Source organism: Lithobates pipiens, unplaced genomic scaffold, assembly GCF_037356315.1.
Source record: "Lithobates pipiens isolate NorthernLeopardFrog02 unplaced genomic scaffold, aLitPip1_a1.2 Scaffold_23, whole genome shotgun sequence".
Taxonomy (NCBI): Eukaryota; Metazoa; Chordata; class Amphibia; order Anura; family Ranidae; genus Lithobates; species Lithobates pipiens.
In genome coordinates this window covers 315,646,781-315,671,762 of record NW_027507785.1, presented here as the reverse complement: position 1 = coordinate 315,671,762, position 24,982 = coordinate 315,646,781, and the positions used below count along the sequence as shown (strand labels likewise).

Genomic DNA, 24,982 nt, shown 5'->3' with positions numbered 1-24,982 from the left:
GCTACTCCTTTGTTATTTCTGGCAAAGCATCAGAAAAGAGAAAACCCAGTCTTTGGTAATGTCCATGGGTTCCAGACTTCAGGTACCGTATATACTCGAGTATAGGCCGACCCGAATATAAGCCGAGGCCCCCAATTTACCACAAAAAAACTGGGAAACTTATTGACTCGTGTATAAGCCGAGGGTGAGACATCCCTGTGTCCATCCCTGTGTCCCGTCCGTCCCTGTGTCCCGTCCGTCCCTGTGTCCCGTCCGTCCCTGTGTCCCGTCCGTCCCTGCCTACCTGTGCCGATCTGCAGCCTCTGTGTGCCATGCTCTCCTCGTCTGACAGAGGGCGGCCATTCCTCTGTTCAAAAGCCGCGCCTCCCTGTCTGTGATAGGCGGAACACTCAATTTCCCAGCAGTCAGTGTTCCGCCCATCACGGACATCCTCTCATCCTCGTCCGTAGTATGAGAATGAGCGGATGTCCGTGATAGGCGGAACACTGACTGCTGGGAAATTGAGTGTTCCGCCTATCACAGACAGGGAGGCGCAGCTTTTGAATAGTAGAATGGCCGCCGTCTGCTCGACACGCTGATCGGGCAGGCAGACGGCGATGACTCGAGTATAAGCCGAGGGGGGCACTTTCAGCCTCAAAAAAGAGGCTGAAAATCTTGGCTTATACTCGAGTATATATGGTAGTCATTGTCAGCAAGGCCCCTTTCACACTGGGATGGGAGCCGAGTCGGGCGGTAAAACTGCAATATTTTTAGTGCCGCTTTACGGTCATTTTAGTGGCCCTATTTGGCCGCTAGCGGGGTGGTTTTAATCCCCGCTAGTGGATGAAAAAGGGTTAAAACCGCCCGCAAAGTGCCGCTGCAGCAGCAGTGTATACACCGCTTCTTCACCACCCCAAAAGATGCTGCTAGCAGGACTTTTTTTGGCAGCCTGCCAGCGCACCGCTCCAGTAGGGCTTTCACATTGGAGAGACAGCTGCGGGTGTTATTTATGATATTGATATTTATGTTCAGCCCCTTTAATTAAAGCTGAAAGTCTGCACTTCAGATTCATTTGGATTGTTTCATAAAAAATGTATTCTGGTGGCATACAGAGCCCAAAGTATGAAAATTGTGCCTGTGTCCAAATATATATGGACCTAACCGTATACCAGTGTTTCTCAACTTCAGTCTAAGCCCCCTTTCACACTTACACGACTTGTCCCACAAATTTGGACTGCAAAATTGCATGACAAGTCATTCTCCATGATTTTGAATGACTACCATTCATTTTGGCACGACTTTAAGTCGTGCCGACTTCAAAGTAGTTCCTGCACTACTTTTTTTCTGAAGTCAGATCAAGGTTGGATTGCGTATTAACTGATCCGACTTTGGCATGCGCCTTGTTCATAAAGGGGAACTTCAGACCAATTTTTTTTTTTTCTCTCTCTCTCTCTTTTTTTTTTTTAAGAAAAAACCGGCATGGGTTCCCACTTCATGGGCATACCACCACACCCTTAGGTCTGGTATGGATTCTAAGGGGAACCCCCACGCCGGCACCCCCCCCCCCAAAATCCATACCAGACCCTTATCCGAGCACCAGCCTGGCCAGTCAGGAAAGGGGGTGGGGAAAGCGAGCCCCCCCCCAGTCCTGAGCCGTACCAGGCCACATGCCCTCAACATGGGGGGTGGGTGCTTTGAGGCAGGGGGGCCTGCCCCCTCACCTCAAATCACCTTGTCCCCATGTTGATGACAACAAGGGCCCCTTCCTGACAACCCTGGCCGTTGGTTGTCGGGGTTTGCGGGCGGGGGGCTTATCAGATTCTGGGAACCCCCTTTAATAAGGGGCCCCCAGATCCCTGCCCCCCACCCTATGTGAATGAGTATGGGGTACCCATTCACCTGGGGGGAAAACAGTGTCAATAAAAATAACACACTACACAGGTTTTTAAAGTAATTAGGCAGCTCCGGGGGTCTTCTTTCGACTTCCCCACTCTCTTCGGCCTCTTCTCCCACTCTCCGGTTCTTCTGCTGGCTCCTCCGCTATCTTCTTCCAGCTCTTTTGCTGGCATTGGCTCGGTCTTCTGCATCGTCTTCTTCCCTCTTCTCTTCCTCTGATGTTGACACAATGCTCTCTCCCGCTGTAATGCCATGTGAGCGGGTGTGCAGCGACTTATATAGGCATGGGGCTTGGTCACCGGGTGATGTCACCCAGTGACCCCGCCTCCTTATGAAGTCACAGCTTGTGGAATGATGGGACTCTGGCGTCATAAATGGGCGGGGTCACATCATCCGGTGACCACGCCCCATGCCTATATAAGTTGTTGCACAACGCTCAAACGGCATTACAGCGGGAGAGAGCGTTGTGTCAACATCAGAGGAAGAGAAGAGGGAAGAAGACGATGCAGAAGACCGAGCCACCGCTAGCAAAAGAGTTGGAAGAGGATATCGGGGGAGCCGGCAGAATAACTGGAGAGTGGGAGAAGAGGCCGGAACCCGGGAGAAGAGAGCGGAGAAGTCGGAAGAAGACCCCTGGAGCCGCCTAATAAATTACTTTAAAAACCTGTGTAGTTTTATTTTTGTTGACACTTTTTTTCCCCCCAGGTCAATGGGTAGGGGTACGATGTACCCCATACTCATTCACATAGGGTGGGGGGGGTCGGGATCTGGGGGACCCCTTATTAATGGGGGCTCCCAGATTCTGATAACCCCCCGCCCGCAGACCCCGACAACCAATGACCAGGGTTGTCAGGAAGGTGCCCTTGTCCTCATCAACATGGCGACAAGGTGCTTTGGGGTGGGGGGCAGGGCACCCCTGCCTCAAAGCACCCACCCCCCATGTTGAGGGCATGCTCGTCCCCCACCCCCTTTCCTGACCGGCCAGGCTGGTGCTCGGATAAGGGTCTGGTATGGATTTTGGGGGGGGCCACGCCGTTTTTTCGGGGTGGGTGTTCCCCTTAAATTCCATACCAGATTTTTACTAAAAAATAAATAAATGAAATAAAAAAATTGGCGTGGAGTTTCCCCTAATTATTTGGTAATCAAAGTCACGTCCCTGCTCACTGAAGTCGTACTTCAAGTTGTGGGGGGCAAAGTCGGATCCACAGTCGTATGACTGTCTTGCTAAAATTGTGGCCGCAAAATATTGCGACTTTGGAGTAGCACAAGTGTCAAAGGGCCTAAGGCAGTGAAACTGATCAGATCACCTGTGCAAAATAATGGAGAGCCTGAAAACATGACCTGTTGGGGCACGGACTGGAGTTGAGAAACACTGCTGTATATACACACACACACACACACACACACACACACACACAAATACATACATAGATGAAAATTATGAGTATAGCCTCATGTATTAATAGATAATATCTAGAGTAAAGGTACCATCATCCAAATTAATATATGAAAAATTGGAAAGGTGGACATGTAGGGACCAGTTGTTGATTCTGGCCCATACACATCACCACCTAGAAGGGTTTGTGGATCATCGTATCAGTACCGAGATAGTCCACAAACCCTCCTAGGTGGTGATGTGTATGGGCCAGAATTAGCAACTGCCCCTACACGTCCACCTTTTCAATTTTTCATACATGCAAATATATTGCATCTGTACTGTCTGTCCTCATGTTGTAAAACGCTTCGCAAACTGTTGGCGCTATATAAATCCTGTATAATAGTAATAATAATAAATAATATTATATACATATACACAGGGCTTTTTGTCAGCGGAAACGCGGGGGAGCGCTGCTCCAGCACCTCCAGTACTGAATGTATGTAATGGCATGGATCTAGTGTTGCTGGAGGTCCATTGTTGCAGTGTCTGGTGGGTGATCTATCGTTGCTGGGGGGGGGGTATATGTTGCTGGTAGAGAGGTCTATTGCTGCTGGCCGCTGGAGGGTCTATTGATGCTGAGAGACAGATTGTTGCTGGGACTGTTCTGTTGTGGGGGGGGGGGGGGGAACCCATTGTTGCAGGGGAGGATTTATTGTTCCTGGGGGGGGGGGGCTATTGCTGCTGATTTTAGGGGACCTATTTTACAGGTTATTTTTTTGTTATCATTAAAACATTAACAATTACCTAGAACCTAAACCTGATACTTGGTTCTGTATTCTCTTAAAGAGGCAGTACTGGGAGTTGGGTAGGGGGTGGAACCAAGGGGCGACTCAGGAGGGGGGGGGGGCGGCTTGCACCTATTCTTTAAAAGGAAGAAAAAATAATAATATATATATATATGTGTATGTATGTATGTATGTATGTATGTATGTATGTATATATATATATATATACATACATACATACATACACACACACACTTTCAATAGAAAAGATAAAGGAGACAAGGACATAGGATCCCAATATGTATATATATAAAATTAAAAAATAAAATAAAATAAAGAGGAATAGTGCCGCTACACTACCCCCATACCATGTCCATACTCTGCAGCGCTAACGACCGTCTGCAGCGAGGAAATGAGATTCTGGCTATATCCATGATCACACTTAAGAAAAGTAATCAGACTCCTGTCAGGCGTGGATTACACACTGACACACTCAGATGGAGGAGAACAGTTAAATACGCAGCTTGAACAAAGTTTATTAAAACCAATATCATTTACACTTTACATTACCGGCTTTTCTGCTTCTGTTCACAGGGCCGGCGTACAGATCGCATGCTAAATTTTCTGTCGCAGCAAAAGAACTTTTTGTTTTAAAGAGCACCTGTCAACTGCTAGCAAAGAGTCATTTAAAAAATAAAAAAATAAAAAATAAATAAATAAATGGATTATAGTTTTCAGCTTTTCCTGCAGCGCTTTCAAACAATACATACAGCAAGTACCAAAATTTGCTGCCTGCTGAGCTTTGTGTTTTTAAACAAGGAGTTGTTTGAGTCACCCCATTAGCACAATATATTTTTTTTAGGGCCTCATTGCTACCTTTGCATTTTAATGCAGCATATGCACAGGTTTACCCAGGTTTTTCATGATGCAATTGCATTGGCTTGGTGTGCCTTGGTTGAAAAAAAAAAATCCCGTTTTGATGTGCCAATACATAGTAAGGGCCCCCCCCCCCCCAAGAAAAAAAAAAAAAAAAGTAGCCCCATGAGGAACGATTTACAAAACATTTGTTGGACGAACGTCACAAATATTCTTCTTAGATTGTATACCTTTTCCCTGAATTTTCTCTATTACTACATACTATGGCCAGCTCCATCTAGGGAACAAAATTATGTATAGTTTCTGCTTGAGACATTTCAGAAAAAATAGACTGCATTTTAGCTACTAGATGGTGCTAGTGATCATAGAAAATCATAGTAATAGAGAAAATACAGGGGAAATTCATACAGGCTGGATAAATGCTTGTGACATTCGTCCCAACGCATGTTTTATAAATAGACCCCCTTGGTGTAAAGCTAGCCTTAACCACTTGAAGACCGGGTCTTTTTCTGACATGTGTTGCGTATAAGTTAAAGCGGGAGTCCACCGGGACTCCGCGTTTTTTTTTTTTTTTTAAAAGCCAGCAGCTACAAATACTGCAGCTGCTGACTTTACCTGTCCAGCGCGCCCGCAATGTCGGCACCCGAAGCCGATCTCTAGGTCGTCTGTCGGGTCCTGCCGCCGCCATCTTGGGTATGGGAATCAGGAAATGGAGCCTTTCGGCTTCATTTCCCGGTTCCCTACTGCGCAATAAGGACGCTCCCCGCTGCCTCTGGGATCTGTGTGTTTCCCAGCACTTGCGGGAAGGGGCTGGCACTTGCGGAAAGAGGCGTAAGTTACGCCCCTTTCCGCAGAGAGCTATCCCGGAAGTGGGTGCAGTTACCTGGATTATCCAGGTAACTGCACCCCCCTCCCCCCTGAAAGGTGCCAATTGTGGCACCGGAGGGGGGGTGGGTTCCGATGAGCGGAAGGTCCACTTTAGGGTGGACCTCCGCTTTAAAATCAGTATTTTTTTGCTAGCAAAATTACGTAGAACCCCCAAACATTTTAATATAAATATATATATATATATATATATATATATATATATATATATATATATATATATATATATATATATATATATATATATAAATAAATAATATATTTTTTTTATTTTATTTTTTTTTTTTAAACAGAGACCCTAGAGCAGTGATGGCGAACCTTGGCACCCCAGATGTTTTGGAACTACATTTCCCATGATGCTCGTGCACTCTGCAGAGTAGTTTAGCATCATGGGAAATGTAGTTCCAAAACATCTGGGGTGCCAAGGTTCGCCATCACTGCCCTAGAGTATAAAATGGCAATTGTTGCAATATTTTATATCACACAGTATTTGCCACTGCAGTCTTTCACAAATAATTTTTTGTGGGAAAAAAATAATTTCAATGAATAAAAAAAAAAAAAAAAGCAAACAAAAAAAAAAGTTACGTTTTTTGTATAATGTGAAAGATGATGTTACACCGAGTAAATAGATACCCAACATGTCATGCTTTAAAATTGCGCACACTCATGGAATGGCAACAAGCTATGGTACTTAAAAATCTCCATAGGTGACACTTTTAAAACATATAATGGTTACCGGTTTAGGGTTAGAGGTCTTGTGGTAGAATTATTGTTCCTGCTCCAACGATCGCGGCCATACTCCACATGTGCGATTTGAACACTGTTTACATTAGCAAGCGCAACTTCAGTATGTGTTTACTTTGGCGCGCGCTAGCACAGAGGGATGGGGCACATTCAAAGCATTAAAAAAAAAAACGCCATAAATCGGGGGGCGTGGCCTGCGAGTGCATGGAGTAGGACGCATCTCACGGAGCTCCGCTCGGTTATCCTGCTATGCTCTATGTCGCCGTCAAAATCTCAGAAAGCCGCAGCGGCAAAATTGGCACAGTACCGCCATAGAGAATCGGCTGGGCCTGGGGAAGATGGCAACGGGGAGCAGGAGGAGGAGGCGCGGCCTGCTGGAGATACTGCTCTACTCCTGGAGGCCATCACCTTATACCGCACTTCGCTCACCTCGCAGATTGAGGAGGTTAAGGTGGATATATCTCACCTCCACCAGGACTTCCACAAGCTACGTGACCAGGTGAAAGAAGCTGAGAATCGCCTGAGCGCCGTGGAAGATGCGTTACCGCTGCTGCACACCGAGACTGAAGGCCTGCAACAGCAGATACAGCAACTGTTCTCCAAACATGATGAAATGGAGAACAGGCTCAGGAGATGCAATTTGAGACTCATTGGCTTGTCTGAGGGTGCTGAAGGGAAGGACCCGGCTGGGTTCTTAGAGCAATTACTTATTGACACTTATGGCGGTTGAGAGAGCCCACCGCATGCCGGCTAGGCTGCCACCCCAGGGGGCCCCACCACGCACATTCATAGCCAAGATGCTTAATTTTAAGGACAGAGATACAGCACTGAGGCTAACCAGATTGAAGGGCAACATAGAATTTGGCAATGCCAAACTTGCACTTTTCCCTGACTTCTCCTCAGAGGTCCAGTGCCGCCACCGCACATTCCTGGAGGCTAAGCGTAGATTGAGGATTCATAACTACAAATATGCCATGACCTTTCCAGCTAGGCTGCGTGTGGAACATGATGGGAAAGTGTCCTTTGATGCAACAGAGGAAGTGCTTACTTGGCTGGAACATCGCACGGCGGTGGCGAGGAGAGACTGAAGCTGGAGTGAGTATGTGGTTATCCCATTTTTTTTTTTACAGTCGGGCTGTGTGACCTGCTCTATATTGGAACTCTGTGCCCAGCCTGATAGCCGCTGAACTTTTCCCCCTTTGGAGTTTTTGGATGCGTGGGGGAGGGGAGATGGTGAGGACTGGCATTACATGCTGATGTTGTTTGCCATCTTTTTTTTTTTTTGCACATGCACAACTTCCCCTGCTCACGCCTTACTATATGGTGATTTTACTGCAACATCCTTATAGGTGCAATACAGTTTCCTGTGAATATTACTACACTCATTTTAGCCCTCTTGGGGTCCGGATGCTCTACCTTCTTATATCCGTGGCGGGAGCCGTGAGAATGTGAACGTCCTACCTGACTTGTGTGTTACGCAGAGCAATTTACCCCCGCTTACAACCTGGATCCTGCTTTTTTATTGTTAGTGGATGTGGTGGAATTCTACTTCTCTTACATCATCCGTTCTGTTGGAGCGATATGATCCAAACCAACAATGCCTTACTAATATTCCTTATTGTACTGCAAGAAACCCTTTTGGGACTGCATGGGTTCCGCCACTACACTCTGTTTCAGAACTTTGTTTTTTTTATTGGACCTGGGGTCGGTTGTATTTGTTTGGTTTAGGGTTGATGCCCGCATCAGTTTGGGAGGATGCAGAGCAGGGAGGGGGGTGGGGGGGGAACAGGGGGGGTAGTTATACTAAGGATTCAGACGGTTAAACCGATATGTATTGTACAAAAGGCACGGACTGGGTATTATTGTCAATGGTATGGTACACCCGGCTGGGTGACCCCGAGGGTAATGTTAACACTGATGTGGGTGCACTGGGCTTGTGGCACTGGGGTCCTTCCTGATGGGGGGGTACTCGAAGTTATTATCTGATGACCTGTTTTTTGATATGCGTTTGGTATAAGGTATGGCGTCATTGAAATTTCTTACATGGAACGTGAGGGGGCTGCACGATAAAATTTAAATGCGCGGCAGCCTTCACAGTTCTTAAAAGGTGCAGAGTGGACGTGGTAGTACTGGTTGAAACCCACATGGAGGGGAGGCTTCAGATGGCGCTACTTCGCCCGTGGGTGGGTTGGGGATATCATTCAACCTACACTTCCCACTCGAGGGGAGTGTCGGTGTTGATAGCCAAAACGGTTCCCTTTGAACTAGGGGAAATTGAGACTGACCCACTTTCTACATGCAAAGTTTTATGGTGAGCCCATGCTTGTGCTAGCCTGTTATGTGCCTCCTCCATTCTCCACCTCAATTCTCTCAGCGGGTTTCTCCTTTATGTCAAAATATGCCGCAACACCGGCAGTGTGGCTGGGAGATTTCAATGCTACTATGAATAGTTCCCTGGATAGATTGCATTCCTCCCATGCCAGGCCTACTCCGTCTGGAAACAGAAAAACAAAGAAAAGGCGCCTCTAAGTGTAGAATTAAAAGCGGTTTAATTTCCCCGAAAAGTGTTAAAAACACTTACAAGATATGTAGACTGGCAGAGCATATCATTAATATCCATGTAGGTGGTCCGGCATGACTGCAGTGGTCACTGGCATATACCAGTTCTTTAGGCTGTGTGTGTCCAGTAGCAGGGAGGTCCAGGGGATGCCAACAGGAAAAACAGCAGGGAGCTCCAAGAGAACTGACAGGCCAGCCCGCAATCACAGTGTCAAAACACGAGGATCCTGGAAGTGACGTCAGCAGCAGGAGACAATAACCAGCAACCAGCGTGGACCACAAACAGGAAGCAAAACAGGAAGCAGTCATCAAAGAGGGACGCGTCCCTTAGAGGCGCCTTTTCTTTGTTTTTCTGTTTCCTATTCAGAGATTGCTTCTCTCCATAAGTGCAGCCCTAAGTGTGGAAGATACCCTATTATAGACTTTCTGGTTCATAAAGACATCTGTTTTTGCTTGGTCCTGAAGTTCAGAGCGCCCTTACAAACTGTATCTGGACTACTCCGTCTGGAGGTAATACTTTGTCTAAATTAATGACTTCCTTCCGGCTGGTGGACACGTGGCGGCACAGGTTCCCTTCTGCTCGTGCCTTCTCATGTTTCTCCTCCTCTCATGATACTCTGTCCAGGATAGATTATATTTTTGTCTCCCAGATTCTCACCCCGAGACTACTTGATGCATCCTTTGGACCCTGAACTTTATCGGACCACAGTCCCCATCAGATCACTCTCAGTGTACCACAGCGTAGACCTCCCCGGGCGTGGCGCTTGAATCCCTTCTGGCTCACTCTCTTGCCTGAAGACAATGAGATTGGGATGGAATGGGGTGCATTTTTTGCTGATAACGATCACTCAACGAATCCCTCGGCTGTCTGGGAGGCCTTCAAGCTCCACGCACGTGCTACCCTAATCTCCCGTATAAACAAGATTAAGGACAGGGCTATAGAAAGCTTGGGAGGTGGAAGTGGGGAGGCTAACTGAGACGGAGCACAATCTTATGCGGGATCCTTCGCCCGCTAATGCAGCACATCTTAGGCTTCAAACTAGAGTGATAGAAACCATTCAATACGAAAAGGCTAAACAGAAACAATTTTTTCTTCGGCAATCGTTTTTTGAACATGGGGAGAAGGCGGGCAAACTACTGTCGTACCTGTCCCGTGGGGAGGTTAGACCCCCCCGTGGTAATCTCCTTGCATGGCCCAGATCGCACTCTGTTAACGGATCCACCGGAGGTGACACTCAAGTTTCAGGAATTTTTTTCTGAGTTATACTCGTCTACAGTACCCCCGGATGGTGGTCCTGTGGATGCGTTTTTGAATATGGTGGAGCTCCCTCAGCTCACAGCGGAACAAGCCTCTATTTTAGAGGCACCGCTGACGCTGGATGAAATTACAACGACCATTGCGGCCTTTGCACGCTCCAAGGCTCCGGGCTCGGACGGTTTGCCAATAGAATTTTATGCCCAATTCTCTGAAATTCTCACCCCTAAATTATTACTGTTATATACTCATCTTTTCCAAACTTCTGAGTTACCTGCATCTATGAGAGAAGCCACTATAGTCCTGATACCCAAACCGGGAAAGGATCCCCTACTCCTGGAAGCTTATCGTCCGATATCACTGCTACAAGTAGACATTAAGATATTGGCAAAAGTCTTCGCCCTACGCCTTAATCAGGTTATACTTTCACTTATACACCCCGACCAAGCGGGCTTTATGCCGGGACGCAACTTTAATTTTAGGAGGCTCTTTATTAATCTACAGGCGATACATGAGGGAGTGGGTACGCGAGTAGTTGTGTCTCTTGACACAGCGAAAGCATTTGATTCCGTAGAATGGCCCCATTTGTGGAAGTATCTACAGCGCTATGGGTTCAGTCCAAATTTTCTTAAATGGGTACAGCTCCTTTATCATGCTCCGAGGGCTAGAGTGGTGGCAAATGGTTGGCCGTCTTCGATCTTTAGCCTGGGTAGAGGCACGAGGCAGGGCTGCCTGCTATCCCCGCTTTTATACGCCCTAGCGGCAGAGCCCTTAGCCGTAGCTGTTAGAGCAGACCCAGAGTTTAGGGGGACTGAAAGTGGGACATGCTATAGAGAAGATCAGCCTCTATGCCGATGATATGTTACCGTACCTCACTGACTCAGACTCATCACTAGCTAGAGAACTCCTACTTATAGAGCAATTTGGAGAATTTTCGGGCCTAAAAATTAATTGGGACAAGTCCCAGATATTGCCACTAGATGCCTTCCCCCCTGTGCACTCTTCTAGCAATCTCCCTCTACAAAGAGTTGCTACGCTTATATATTTAGGATTACACATCTCCGGGGCCTCAAGGGATTATATTGCCCTTAATATTGATCCCCTTTTCACTATGATTAAAAGTAAAATGCAGGCATGGTCCCGTCTCCCCCTTGGAGTGTGGGGACGCATTAATCTCATCAAAATGATTTTATTACCTAAAGTACTATATGTCCTCTGGCACTCCCCGGTCTATCTTTCCTTAAAATATTTTAGGAAACTAGAGGCTCTCTTGAGTCCATTTGTGTGGGGGCGAAATGGGCATAAACTCCGCTGGCAGACTCTAAAATGTCCAACAGACAGGTGAGGTGCAGCACTACCAGACTTTAGCCATTACTACATTGCAGCACAGCTCTCTCAATTTTTTCATCTGGATAAATCTGATGGGGAACAATTTTTGACAATGCTCTGCCCTAACTGGGCCCAGCAAACAGGAGACCCCCTGTATGCTATTACTGCGGGTCTGGGAGCCTCCGGTCTGGGTGGAACACATGCTCCAATCCTGCAACAGTATAGACGTATATGGGATATAGCTACCCGCAGATCGGGGATCCCAACGTATAATGACTTTACACCTTTATGGGCTAATAAACGTATGCATGAATTTCTTGCTTTACAAAGGCAAGAGGTATGGAGAAAGCAAGGCATATATTATTTACAGCACTTACTTCTAGATGGAGCCCTTAAGACCCTTGGTCGCATGCGGGAGGAATTTGGGGTCCATGACAGACTGTATTTCTCATACCTACAGGTGCAACACGCGGCTTTGACACAGTTCTCACGAGGGAGATTCCCCCAGCCCACTCCCAATTCTATTATGTCCATAGCCAGAAGCGAAGACCCTAAGGGGCTTATTTCCTCCTATTATGCTATGGTGTCTGCCCCTGTAGCAAGCAAATGTGCATATGCCCCCAAATCACGCTGGGAAAAAGATCTGGGGCCCATTGAAGATGGTGAATGGGAAGAAGCGCTGGAGACGTGCAGGGAAGTCTCCCCCAAATTGTCGGATAGATTGTCACAAATTTTTATACTACACAGAGCCTGCTTTACCCCTCTCAGAATAGTAAGATATAAGAAAAACTTCTCGCTGACTTGCCCAATGTGTAGACTCAGTACTGGTAGCTTCTTCCACCTCCTCTGGTCATGCCCACGAATTCAGGGATTTTGGGAACAAGTAGTAAATTTTTTGCATGACACTATGGGTACACCTGTGGGATTAGATCCCAAACAATGTCTCCTGGGCATCTACCCCGAGGAGCCTGCTAGATACACCAAAACATTTAAGCAGGAGACTCTGTTCTCAGCCAGAAAACTCATTGCCAGGAAGTGGATGAGGCCTACTCCCCCAACATTAGCAGAGTGGAAAGCGGACATTAATCTCACTCTCCCCTACAAAAAATGTATGTACACTAACAGGGGCTGCCAAGCCAAATATTATAAAGTATGGGACAAATGGATAAATGACGCAGGCTCATGTGGGTAGACAGGTGATGCATGTGCTGCCATGGACCAGTTGGTTAGAGTCGGGCTATATTCCTCATTTCCAAGTCTGATGTGTGGGTATTGCCCTCTTATGGGGTCACCATTGATCGATGTTTGATATGTTGCAATGTTATAACATGTTACATGTGCTTCTCATTATTGTATGTTTACGTAATGTACACCGTGCTTTAACTGTCTGTACCTTGGTTTAATAATAATTTATTTTTATTTTTATTTTTTTAAACGCCAAAAATCTGCCTTTTTTTAATACTTTTGATTTTTGAAAAATGCCACCGGAGTAAACCGGAAGTGACGCTGTGACGTCACTTCAGGGTTACTACATCCAAAACCCAATTAAACCCGAATCTGGCTTTGTTTGGGTCTCCAGCCAGCCGGCTGGTGGCTTGGGTCTGCCGGTGGGATGAGAGAGCCCAGGTGAGCGGAAGAAGGGGGGTGGGGTGGGAATGTCCCCTCCCGCTTCTTGTAATAACAGCCGAGCTTTACTACTATAGAGTCGACCGTCTGCTCTAAAAAAAAAAAAAAAAAAAAAAAAAAAAAAAACACAGTACTGAGGTGATGCCTGGGAAACCACTTGAAGCCAACGATGTACAGGTATGCGATTTGGCGGCCAGTGGTTAAAGAATGAATGAATGACTTGTATAGCGCTGCCTATGCGAACCAAATTGCCTCAGGGCGCTTGCCGCTGGCAAAGCTGAAGTTTATTCTGCTTATATTTTGCCTTCACGGATTCCGTCCCTCCCCCATGGGAATAAGAACTTGAAATAAAACCTGCTTTTATTACCTACCTTATTTTAAGCTAAATGAGGTATTCAGTGGGTCTCTGTGCTTCTCTATACATTGCAGGCAGCTCATGGCTGTTGGGAGGGGTACTTGTGTTTTATTTAAAATGCCTTTTTTTTCTGCTTTAGATTTGCTCAGTGATGAGTAAGTGAAGACACTCAGACCTAGCTGTCAGCTTGTGGCAAGTGGAGACCATAAAATGTATGTTTTGCATTTTAGGCCCTTTAAAATGATGAGGTTATATGGACATGGATACAAATGCAATTTAGTGGAGTTCTCCTTTAAGTGTGTGTGCGCCTCTGGATATTTCAGATATGGAGTTTGGCGAACGCCGTTCTCCATGTGTGTGCTGTGAGTGGCTGAGAGCAGAGGTCATCATAGAACAAGACACCCACCTTGTCTCCTTTTCTTCCCAACAGGCCGTCTACCTTTCCGCTCTGAATCTCGCGAGGGGCTCATTCGACGAGTCCCGGTGAGGGGAGAATAGGCACTGGGATTCTGTGTGTGCAAAAAGTTACCATTTTCAGACTATAAAATAAGATTCATAATTAACCCAACCCTATACATTCTATCACATAGTAATGTCTATTCAAGAGTCCAGTGACATCACTGAGATTGCAGCCTATCCATTCCCTAGAGAGTGATGACATCACTGAGAATGCAGCCTATCCATTCACATCACTAAGAATGCAGCCTATCCATTCACATCACTAAGAATGCAGCCTATCCATTCACATCACTAAGAATGCAGCCTATCCATTCACTAGAGAGTCGTGACATCACTAAGAATGCAGCCTATCCATTCACTAGAGAGTGGTGACATCACTAAGAATGCAGCCTATCCATTCACTAGAGAGTGATGACATCACTAAGAATGCAGCCTATCCATTCACTAGACAATTCTGTACAAAGACTTCTTCAGTGAACAATGGTAATATCACAACTCTTACATTCACCGTGTATAATCATTTATTTGTCGATTCTACATTATGGAAAATCAGAAGGGAGAGATGCCATCATTTTGGCACATTAGTGGAAGCTGGAAATCCATTGGTGATACTTCTACATAGAATCCATTAAAAGATATAAAAATCTGCCATGTGAAGCAGCTCATCAGTTTGCAGAAAATTAGATTTTTTGTACTTCTCATAAAATGCATTTCTTGGAGTCCATTGGGAGACACAGGAATTCAGCTACCGTCAGGTTATACTGCCGCCTACTGGAGGATTGGACAATGGCAAAACAGAAAAATTGTAAGCCCCCCCATGTATGACCCCTCCTTTACCCAGTTGAATCTGAATGGATGAGGTGGTGCTCTGTGGAAAACTTTCACCAGTATACCCAGGTCTGGAAAGTGCAACAAAGAGCCCAGTGATCCACAATAAAGGCTGTCAAGGTCAGATGAGCTGAATGCCGCTGACTAGTGAGGGTGCAAGCTGAGGTAAGGTCCGTCCAGACCCAAAGCATACTGCAGAAATTGGAATAGATAGCCCGGCTGCCGCACACCTCACCCGGCCCAAGTGGTTAGCAGGCAAAAGAAGCCTCAGCTCAATTCATCCAGACCACAACGCCAACATGTTTCTCCCCACCCCCCCAGGGGCTTAATCACGGCGATCATGGAGAATGCAGAGCCCAGTGCTTGAGGTACATATTTTGGGCTAGCCCTGCACATTCAGTCCAGCAAGGTCATGGTACCAAAGTCATGCTGAGGAAAGGCCAATCTAGATAGCTGCTTTGTTGAGACCAGCTCAAGCAGCAACGCACCAAGGAATTTTTACTGAAGTCAATTCAAAAGCTTGTATGCAGGTGCAGTTTATTTTCTCCACTGTAGGTGGCACCCAACCGCAGCAGTATTGCAGTTGAAGCAGATATCAAAAAGGACATGGTTCCACTATGGTTTCCTGGGTTACTGGGGAAGCCATCCGATTGAATACTGCTGCCCCATGTGACTCAGGCAGCGCCTATTTAAACCCCTCGCTCTCAGGCCTGCCACGCATTTCGCATGTGGGTAGTGTAGGGACAGGCCACCCGTCTGACAAAGACAGTGGTTAGCGGCAAGGAGAGGTTCCAGACAAGTACGGAAAGGCGAAGGAGATGCCATCCTTCCTGGACATCGCCTCAGTTGTGCATGGACTGGCCAGGCTGCATTCAGCCCCTCAAAACACACGCTGTCGGCACACCCAAGACCTGCTCTGCATAGCGATTGCACTATGAGTGTTCCTGGTTGCTGAACGTTAACAAGAATACGTGTTCTGTTCTCTGCAACTGAAGTATTTACTGACGCCGCACCATGCTGCCACCTCTCTACACACAGTTCAAACAAAAACAAAAAAAATAAATAAAAAAATGCAAAAAAGGGATTGGTTAAAAGGGCTGAAGAAAATATGTCCACCCTCCTGGAACACTAGCAAAAAACAAAACAAAAAAAAAAAAAAAACACACAAAGGTATGCTGGGAAGAGAAGAAGGAGTTATACTGGGGGGCTGGCTTAAAGTTTTTCTGTTTGCCAGTGTCCAATCCTCCTGCAGGTGGCAGTTTAACCCAGATCTACATTCCTGTGTCCCTCAATGCATGACAAAGAAAGGCCGTTTTTTGAGAGGAGTTCACCTTTAAAAACACTTAAGCTTGAAGATGACCCAGCAACATAAGACCTCTAGTCACGTCAGCCCTGACCAATATCTCAACTGATGCTCGTTACCATCTCCTTACTATTAGAACCCACATTTCCGCCCATCGCTGGCATGAGAGGGCCATCATCTACTATACCATGATACATTTGGCACCACGGCGGATCCATTTGGCACCTGCCTGACGCTGTGACGGTATCTACAAACATAACAGTGATAGTTCAGTTTTATTTTATACCACTGTAATGACGGCATAATTTATCGAAGCAGTGCTATTTTTATGGCTTAATTACGGGAGATTAGCCGAGGTAAACAATTATGGTGTCCGCATAAAAATGCCTGCCTGGGTTCCATCTCCCGTTCGCACATTCTAATCTGCTCGATGTAACATTATCATAATTCCATATTGTTTCGAGTGGTGGTCGATGACAAGACGGCTGCTGGGGTAATTACACTGCTCAGAGCTGACAAATGACTCCCCTTCAACTTCTAACGCATTCTAATTGCAAAATGACTACGGGGCGCACAGAAATACACTTGTCTTTTCGGTTATTATGGGTCTGTCCTGTCGACAGCCCTTAAATCCAACATGATGAACCCCCAACCCCCCCCCCCCCCCTCCACCTTCCCCAATGTTAGGCAGGGTACGCTTGCTATGTCAGGCTACTAATACAATCTAGATTGATTAAAAAACAGTGGCAGATGCAAAGTTGCTGGATCCTGTTGCAGGCAATTTAACTCTTTGTAACTGCAAAAGTGGGAGATATTTTAAAGAGATTCTGTTGCCAGAGCATTACTGGGAACAACCCAACCCAATACACCAACCTCCTGATGGGGAATGCGGAGATTCCCCCACGCGAAAGACAGACGGGAATGCAGCATTCCCCCCCCCCACAGGAGACAGATGGGAATGCAGCATTCCCCCCCCCCCCCCCCACAGGAGACAGATGGGAATGCAGTGGTGATCAGAAGCCTCCTTACCTTAGGAAGGAGGCGGATATGGATCTGGGCTGCAGCTCCTTGCTCCGGGGGGACCATTGCTTCTCCTCCAGGCCAAACAGGAAGTGGGTCCTGGCTGAGACCCGGGAGTCCCAAGACCTAAGACGGGTCCTAAGACTCAGGGACTGCTTCCTGAATGGCTGGGAGGAGAATCAGGAAGACAATAGCGAATATTAATTCGCTTTTGTCACACAAGCGCCGAGCCCACCCTTTTTTGAAGCCAATTAAAACCTCAGGCTTTAATCATGTACTTCAAAAAAATAAAAATAAAAAAAAATAAACCCCATTGAAATCCATGCGTCCAGCATGTACATTAGTTGCTGGATGTATGGGCATTTGGGGGGGAGGGGGGGGGGGGGAAGTGTCCGACAGGCCTCCACTGGTTACAAACCTCTTTATTGTTGGTTTTCCCAACCCCACTGGTCTGCCCACCCCCTACTTGGAAAACCGTGCAACCTGTTACAACCACAGAAATACACTTGTCTTTTCGTTTTTATGGGTCTGTCCACTTAAATCCAACATGATGACCCCCCCCCCCCCACCTTCCCCAATGTTAGGTAGGGTACACTTAAAGTGGAAGTAAACCCATGGATTTAAACAGTTTAAAAAAAAAGGCATGCCAGGAATGCTAACTGCACATTGGCTGTGCTCTCAGCCAAACTATCAAAACCATCCAATGGCTGGTGTCATAACCAATCACATGTGCAGCACCATAGCAGTTGAAGATTAAACAGAGGCAAAGATGGCAGCTTCCTTGGCTGAAAACAATAGGGGGGGGTTTACTTCCACTTTAACCCAATTGAAATCCATGCGTCCAGCACCCCAGCACCCTGCATGCAGATTAGGAGGGCCGCCACTGGTGACAAACCCCTTTATTGTTGGTTTTCCCAACCCCACTGGTCTGCCCACCCCCTACTTGGAAAACCGTGCAACTCGTTACAACCAACTGATGACGTCTGCAATGGTGTTGACCAACCGATGACATCTGTGCCTGATCTTGAGCATGCTCTGTACAAGATCTAGTGAGGTTTAAACCAGTGCTTCTCAACGTTTTCTCAGTCAAGGCACCCAAAATTATGGACAGTCTTGAGGCACCCCAATCTAAAAACATAAAAACTATTCTAATAGTTTTACATAATGCAGCAACATCCACACCTAGGACACCCAACATTGGAGGCGATTTATTCTTCCAAAGCAAATACACTTTTGCAAATTGGTACTGACTAGTATTCCAATGTTTCTCTTCTCCCGCACTCAGCTAATGTGACCCCCCCCCCCCCCCCAACACTGATGGAAAGGGGCAGGGGAGGGTCAAACAAGGATGCTATCTAGGCGACTGACATCCTCCTTATCAGCTGAAGACATCATTGGTTGTTAGGATGCCAGTGTCTAGAAGGTTGTAATGGTGCATTACCATGGCCTGGATTATTTCCTAAGTGTACGTAATATAACTGGGTACTAAAATTTATAGGTAAAGTTGATCCGGGGAAAATCCGATTGCCTCTCGGGGGAATCAGGAAGGAATTTTTTCCCCTGCTTTAGCAAATTGGATCATGCTCTGCTGGGGTTTTTTGCCTTCCTCTGCATCAACTGTGGGTATAGAATTGGGTATATGGGCTGGTATATTTATTATATATATATATATTTTATTTTTATTTTTTTTGGTTGAACTGGGTGGACTTGTGTCTTTTTTCAACCTGACTAACTATGTAACTATGCATAATGAAAACACGCAGCTTTGTGTAACTAAAAAGGCAGGCTTCATCCACATCCTGGCTTGTATATTCTTTTTGGCCAATTTTTAGGCATTTTGCCAAGACACCCCTGAAGAAACCTCAAGGCACCCTGGTTGAAAAAGGCCGGTTTAAATGTTGCCATGGTGTTTGCCACATGATTTTTTATCATTTTGAACTCTTTTTCTTTTGAACTCTCCACCCCTCCAAAATCTCAGATCGCAAAAAGGCACTGGTGACGTAGCCTTCCCAGGGGGCAGCTGTGGGACATTGGCTGCATCAACAGTGCCTTCAAAAACCAGGAAGAAAAAAAATAAAATAAAAAATAAAAATCCTTCACACAGGCGTACTATAGCATATGCCAATGCGACTGCTGTGTTTGCCCGCACAGGGATGCACAAGTGTTCTGTGCATCCCCATGCAGGCATCCCATTCATTTCAATAGGGCCACGGCAGATGCAGACCACAGCCGCTGCTCTTACTTTGACAGCCATGGGTGCAAACGCACACTGTCTGCGTTTGGGGCTGCGCACTCGCAAGGCTGTCTTATAGGGATTCTAAAAGGAAATATTTTTTGTTTATTAAAAAATAACAAAACGTGTCATACTTACCTGCTCTATGTAATGTTTTTTTGCACAGAGAAGTCCCGATCATCCTTTTTTTTGGCTCCTCTGCTGGCGGTCCTGCCCCCCCCCCCCCCTCCCTGCCAAGTGTCCCCAATAGCAAGCCTCTTGGTATGGGGCACTTGAGCAGGCAAAATCCCAAGTTAGGCTCTTTGTGTTCATCCATACACAGAGCACAGATCGCCCCCCCCCCCAGATAAGTATAAGGGGGGGGGGGGGGGACAAAGCTGCACCCGGGTTTTTTTTTACTTTAATCCGTTAAGGTAAAAAGCCTTGAGCCTTTAGGCCTCAATCACACAGGTGTACTATAGAACACGCCCGTGTGAGGGCTGGATTTGCCTGCATGGGGCTGCACGAGTGTTCTGTGCAGGCAGTCCCATTAATTTCAATTGGGACACAGCTGCTGCTCCCAATTAAAGTGCTTCTAAATGTCAGGGCTGGGCTCAGCCCTTCCTTCTCTGAGCTGGCCGCTCAGCTGTCGGCTAATTGCCAGCTCCCATCTCTCCACAGTTACTCAGCTGTTGATGATCCTGCTCGCCAGTCCTGCCTATTTAAGCCGTCCAGTCCAGAGGAGCTCTGCCTTCGCCTTGGTCAACATCACAGAAACTATCGCCTGCGATCCTGTTCAAGACTTGCTTTGCTGACATCCCCTTCAGGTTCCAGATCTTGTTTGCTGTTCCACTACATTGATCCCTGACTTCTGGCTTGGCTGACTATCCGTTCCGGTTACTGAACTTTGGCTATGTTTTGACTATGTTTGTGCTTTTTACTTTTATTATTAAACAAGTGTGATTTAACTGTACGTCTCAGCCTGATTTAATGGTTTCTGACACTAAAACAGTAAATTCACTTTTAATTTACATAGGACTGCAACAAGTTTATCCACTTGACCTCCAGAACACGTAACCCCTCCCCCCCCACCCCTTCCCGACCAGACCAGACCATTTTCTACAATACAGCACTGCGTTACTTTACCTGACAATTGTGCGGTCCTGTGACGTTGTACCCACACATAATTGATGTCCTCCCCCCCCCCCCCCCCCCCCACAAATAGAGCTTTCTTTTAGGAGAATTTGATCACCTTTGTGGTTTTTAAATATTTTGCTACAAAACACATTCAATAAAAAAACAAAATGAAAAATCTAATTTCTTCATGAAATTTAGCCAAAGATGTAGTCTGCCACATAAATTGGTAAAAAGAGCCCACTAAGCGTATATTGATTGGTTTACGCAAAAGTTATAGCGTCTACAAGCTAAGATTTTTATTTATTTTTTTACTAGTAATAGCGGCAAACAGTGGGAATGCGATATTGCGGCGGACATTCTGACACTAATTGACGCTTTTGGGGGACCAATGACACCAAGGGTCGATTCACACTGAGGGAGCACGACTTGCAGCGCGACTGCCTCAGGCGACCTGCATCCGACTTCAGAGGTGGCTTGCAAAAGGACTTCTGTATAGAAGTTAAAGAGGAAGTAAACCCTGATGAGTTTACTTCCTCTTTCATTCCCTGTAAAGGCAAAGCATAATGGACTACTGTGCATCACATAGTAGTCCATAATGTGTCACTTACCTGACACAGGAGCCAGCGAAGTCACCGCTGTCCCCTGTAGTTCCGAGCGTCCATCTTCTTGGTGGGTCTCGCTGCTCCGGCGCTGTGATTCGCCGGAGCAGCGATGATGTCACTCCCGCGCATGCGTACGGGAGCCGAGACTCGCGGCATTTCCGTCATCGACGATGCCCCGCTCAGTGCGCCTGCGCACCGCTGTCTACGGCGCATGCGCCGTAGATAGCGGTGCCCATCTTCGGGCAAATATCTCCTAAACCGTATAGGTTTGGGAGATATTTCTTGGACCTACAGGTAAGCCTTAATCTAGGCTTACCTGTAGGTCAAAGTGGTTTGTAAGGGTTTACAACCACTTTAATGCAAGTCTCCTGAAGTAGCCCCAAAAGTAGCACAGGAACCTTTTTCTAAGTCGGAGCGACTTGTGTCGCTCCTATTAGAACGGTTCCATTGTACAGAATAGAGTGTGACTTGTCAGGCGGCCAAGTCGCCTGACAAGTTGCCCCAATGTGAACCGAGTCCAATACAGTGATCAGTGCAAAAAATATAAGCGGTCACTGTACTAATGACACTGGCTGGGAAGGGTTTAACATCAGGGACACTTAAAGGGTTACTGGTCCTAGCCAGCGTTTTACTACAGTGTGGGGGGGAGGTGCTTTTACTAGGGGAGGACACGGATCCTTGTCCCTGCTTTGCAGAGACTCATGATCCACGCCTTCCCTACTGACAGAACGGCATTCTGTCTTGTTTACACGCCATTCTGCATCTGTGCTGGATGATGGCGTCTGCAGTACTTGCTGCTGGGCTCCCTTTGCGTTATTATCACAGCAGGAGCGAACTAGCCGGAAGAGCCGAATCACGTATATTATATAAATATATATGTGATCTGGCGCACAGCTGCTGCTCTATAGCAGTAAATAGACACGTGCAATTCGTTTAGTTCCAAATTCGTTTAACGAATTTTGATAAATTTGTTAATTCTGAAATTCCTAAATTCTTCAATTTCCAGCATGCTACTGCAGCCTCAGTGCGTCAACAAGCAGTAGAACGTAAAGAAAAATATGAGGGGCGGGTGCTGTGGCAGTTGGTGAATTACAGTTAAAAAAAAAAAAAATCCTATTTTCTCTTATATTGACTGACTGACACAGCTTCTCTCTTTAGACCATTGGGACGTCCCCAAGCAGTGCCAAACGAGGGGTGGTAAAACAGCATAAAACTTCATCCACCATGGCATGTGGGAGCTAGTACAACTTTTATACACAAAAAAACTACAGTGTGTGGAATAACCACCACAAAAAAAAACAGGGCGCTCCTCAACAGAAGCACTACATTCAAACCGCACCAAAAACTGCGGTAACGAATGCAACAGTGCATTAACTTAAAAAGGTACTGCGTTTTTACCCCAAAAAACAGGAAAAAAAAAAAAAAAAGGAAAAAATTGCATATGCAATTGCAACTACACAGCCGCCTGCAAAACTCTGCGGCCAAAACAGGCATCACCCGATGCACTGACATCTACCTTGTAGAACTTTGCAAACGTGTAGACAGATGACCAGGTCGCCGCTTTACACACTTGAGAGACAGACGCTTGATGTTGGAAGGCCCAAGATGTTCCGATTGCCCTTGTGGAGTGGGCTGTGACCGCAAAGGGGGGCACCTGCCCCTTCAAGGCGTAGGCTTGTACTACACTCTGTCTGATCCACCTGAAAATGGTGGCAGACGAGACCGCCATGCCTTCTTTGGACCAGCCACCGAAACAAACAGTGAGTCTGACTTCCAGAAGGGAGCCGTGGTAGACAAAATACACCTTCAGAGCCGGAATCATGTCCAGAGCATGAAGGTCCACCTCCTTAGGATGTGTCGGCTTAGGACACAGAGATGGTAACACAATGTCCTCATTGATGTGAAACGCAGAGACTACCTTCGGCAGAAAAGACGGTTGCGGACACAACACCACCTTATCCTTGTGGATAACCAGATAGGGCAATTTGCAGGACAAGGCCGCCAGTTCTGAAACCCTCCTGGTCGATGTGCTGGCCACTAGAAAGACCACTTTCTGGGAAAGAGTCAACCAGGGGAAACTCTCTGATATTTTCAAATGGCGGTTTTTGAAGCGCTGATAATACCAGGTTCAGATCCCACGGGGGTAACGGTGAACGCACCCGGAGGGACTACATGTCGCACCCCTTGAGCAAAAGTACCCACTAGAGAGTGAGATGCCAGAGGTTGCTGAAAAAGGACAGCCAAAGCTGATATTTGTCCTTTAATGGTGCATAACGCCAATTTCTGGTCCACCCCTTGCTGAAGAAACAGCAGGATCCTGGATATAGAAAAGGAGCCTGGACGCCATCATTTCTCCTCACACATGGAGATGTAGGTCTTCCAGGTATGAAGATATATCTTCCGAGAAGATTTCCGTGCTCTCAACATAGTTGGGATCACCGAGTCCGACAGACCCCGGTTCCTCAGCACCTGGCTCGCAATAGCCATGCCGTTAAAGCAAGCGATGGTAAAGTAGGATGGAGAATCAGACCTTGAGACAGAAGGTCCTCTCGCAACGGCAGTCTCCAGGGAGCGTCTGTCTCCAGGCGCACCAGGTCTGCGTACCAAGGACACCGAGGCCAATCTGGGGCAACCAGGATTACTGGGATCCCCTCGGCTTCCCCTCTGAGAAGCAGATGTGGCAACAGTTTCAGTGGATTAAAGGCGTAGATCAGCTGGTACTGATCCCACAGAGCCACCAGCGTGTCCGACACGTCTGCCCACGGATCTCTTGTCCTGGATACAAATCTCGGCACCTTCCGATTGATACGGGAGGCCAGAAGATTCATGTCTGGTGTGCCCCACTGCAGGCACAGTAGCCTGAACACCTCCGGATGCAAAGCCCATTCTCCTGGGTCCAGCATCTAACGACTTGGATAGTCCGCCCGTCAGTTCTCCCCACCCGGGATGTAAATGGCCGACAGGGCCAGTACATGTCGCTCTGCCCACCGAAGTATGTGAGCAACCTCCCGTGCGGCAGCCGAGCTTCTTGTTCCTCCTTGGTGATTGACGTATGCCACAGCAGTGGTGTTTTCTGACTGGATCCTGATCGGATGCCCTTGCAGTCTCATTAACATGTGGAGAGGCATAGCCTGATCGCTCTCGGTTCAAACAGATTGATCGGCAACTTGGATTCCTCCGTCGACCAGAGGCCCTGAGTCGACTGAACTCCCATCACTCCACCCCAGCCGAATAGGCTGGCGTCCGTTGTGATCACCAGCCATTTCAGAGGTAGGAACGACTTCCCGGACTGAAGCACCGGGAAACTCAGCCACCAGAACAGGAGAACCCCTGACTAACTGGCTCACCTGGATCTATCGATCCAGGGACAAAGGAGATTTGTTCAAATTTGTCAAGATCTCCTTCTGCAGGACTCTGGTGTGGAACTGAGCACATGGTACTGGTGAGTCCCAGGGCTCGCATGCAGAAGCACAGCGATGACCACTTGCGGTTCATCAGCAGTTTTACCACGGCTCTGATAGTCTGCAGCTTGTCTGAAGGGAGAAACACTCTTGCTTCCCTGGAGTACCTAGGCTTGATGCTGGACTCCAAACGCTGAGTCATCACCGACTTTTTTAGGCTCAACAGCCACCCAAATTATTGCAGGGTCTGCATGGTGATCGCCACATCCCTCTTCTAACTCTGAAGCGGAAGTAGCTCTCAGGAGGAGATCGTCTAGGTAACCCATGATCCCGCGTTGCCGTAGCAACACCAA

General features: G+C 47.0%; 1 protein-coding gene across 2 annotated transcripts in view; it reads right to left on the bottom strand.

The window, feature by feature from the left end:
* ITGB3BP (integrin subunit beta 3 binding protein) overlaps positions 1-24,982 on the bottom strand; it is a 100,207-nt gene that overhangs the window by 42,533 nt on the left and 32,692 nt on the right. For both annotated transcript variants that reach the window (XR_013262108.1, XM_077450563.1), the window contains exon 3: positions 14,074-14,176. Coding sequence is in view for 1 of the 2 variants with exons in the window: in XM_077450563.1 (XP_077306689.1) it covers positions 14,074-14,176 (103 nt within the window). In the remaining variant the exon portion in view is untranslated. The remainder of the gene's footprint in view (positions 1-14,073; positions 14,177-24,982) is intronic.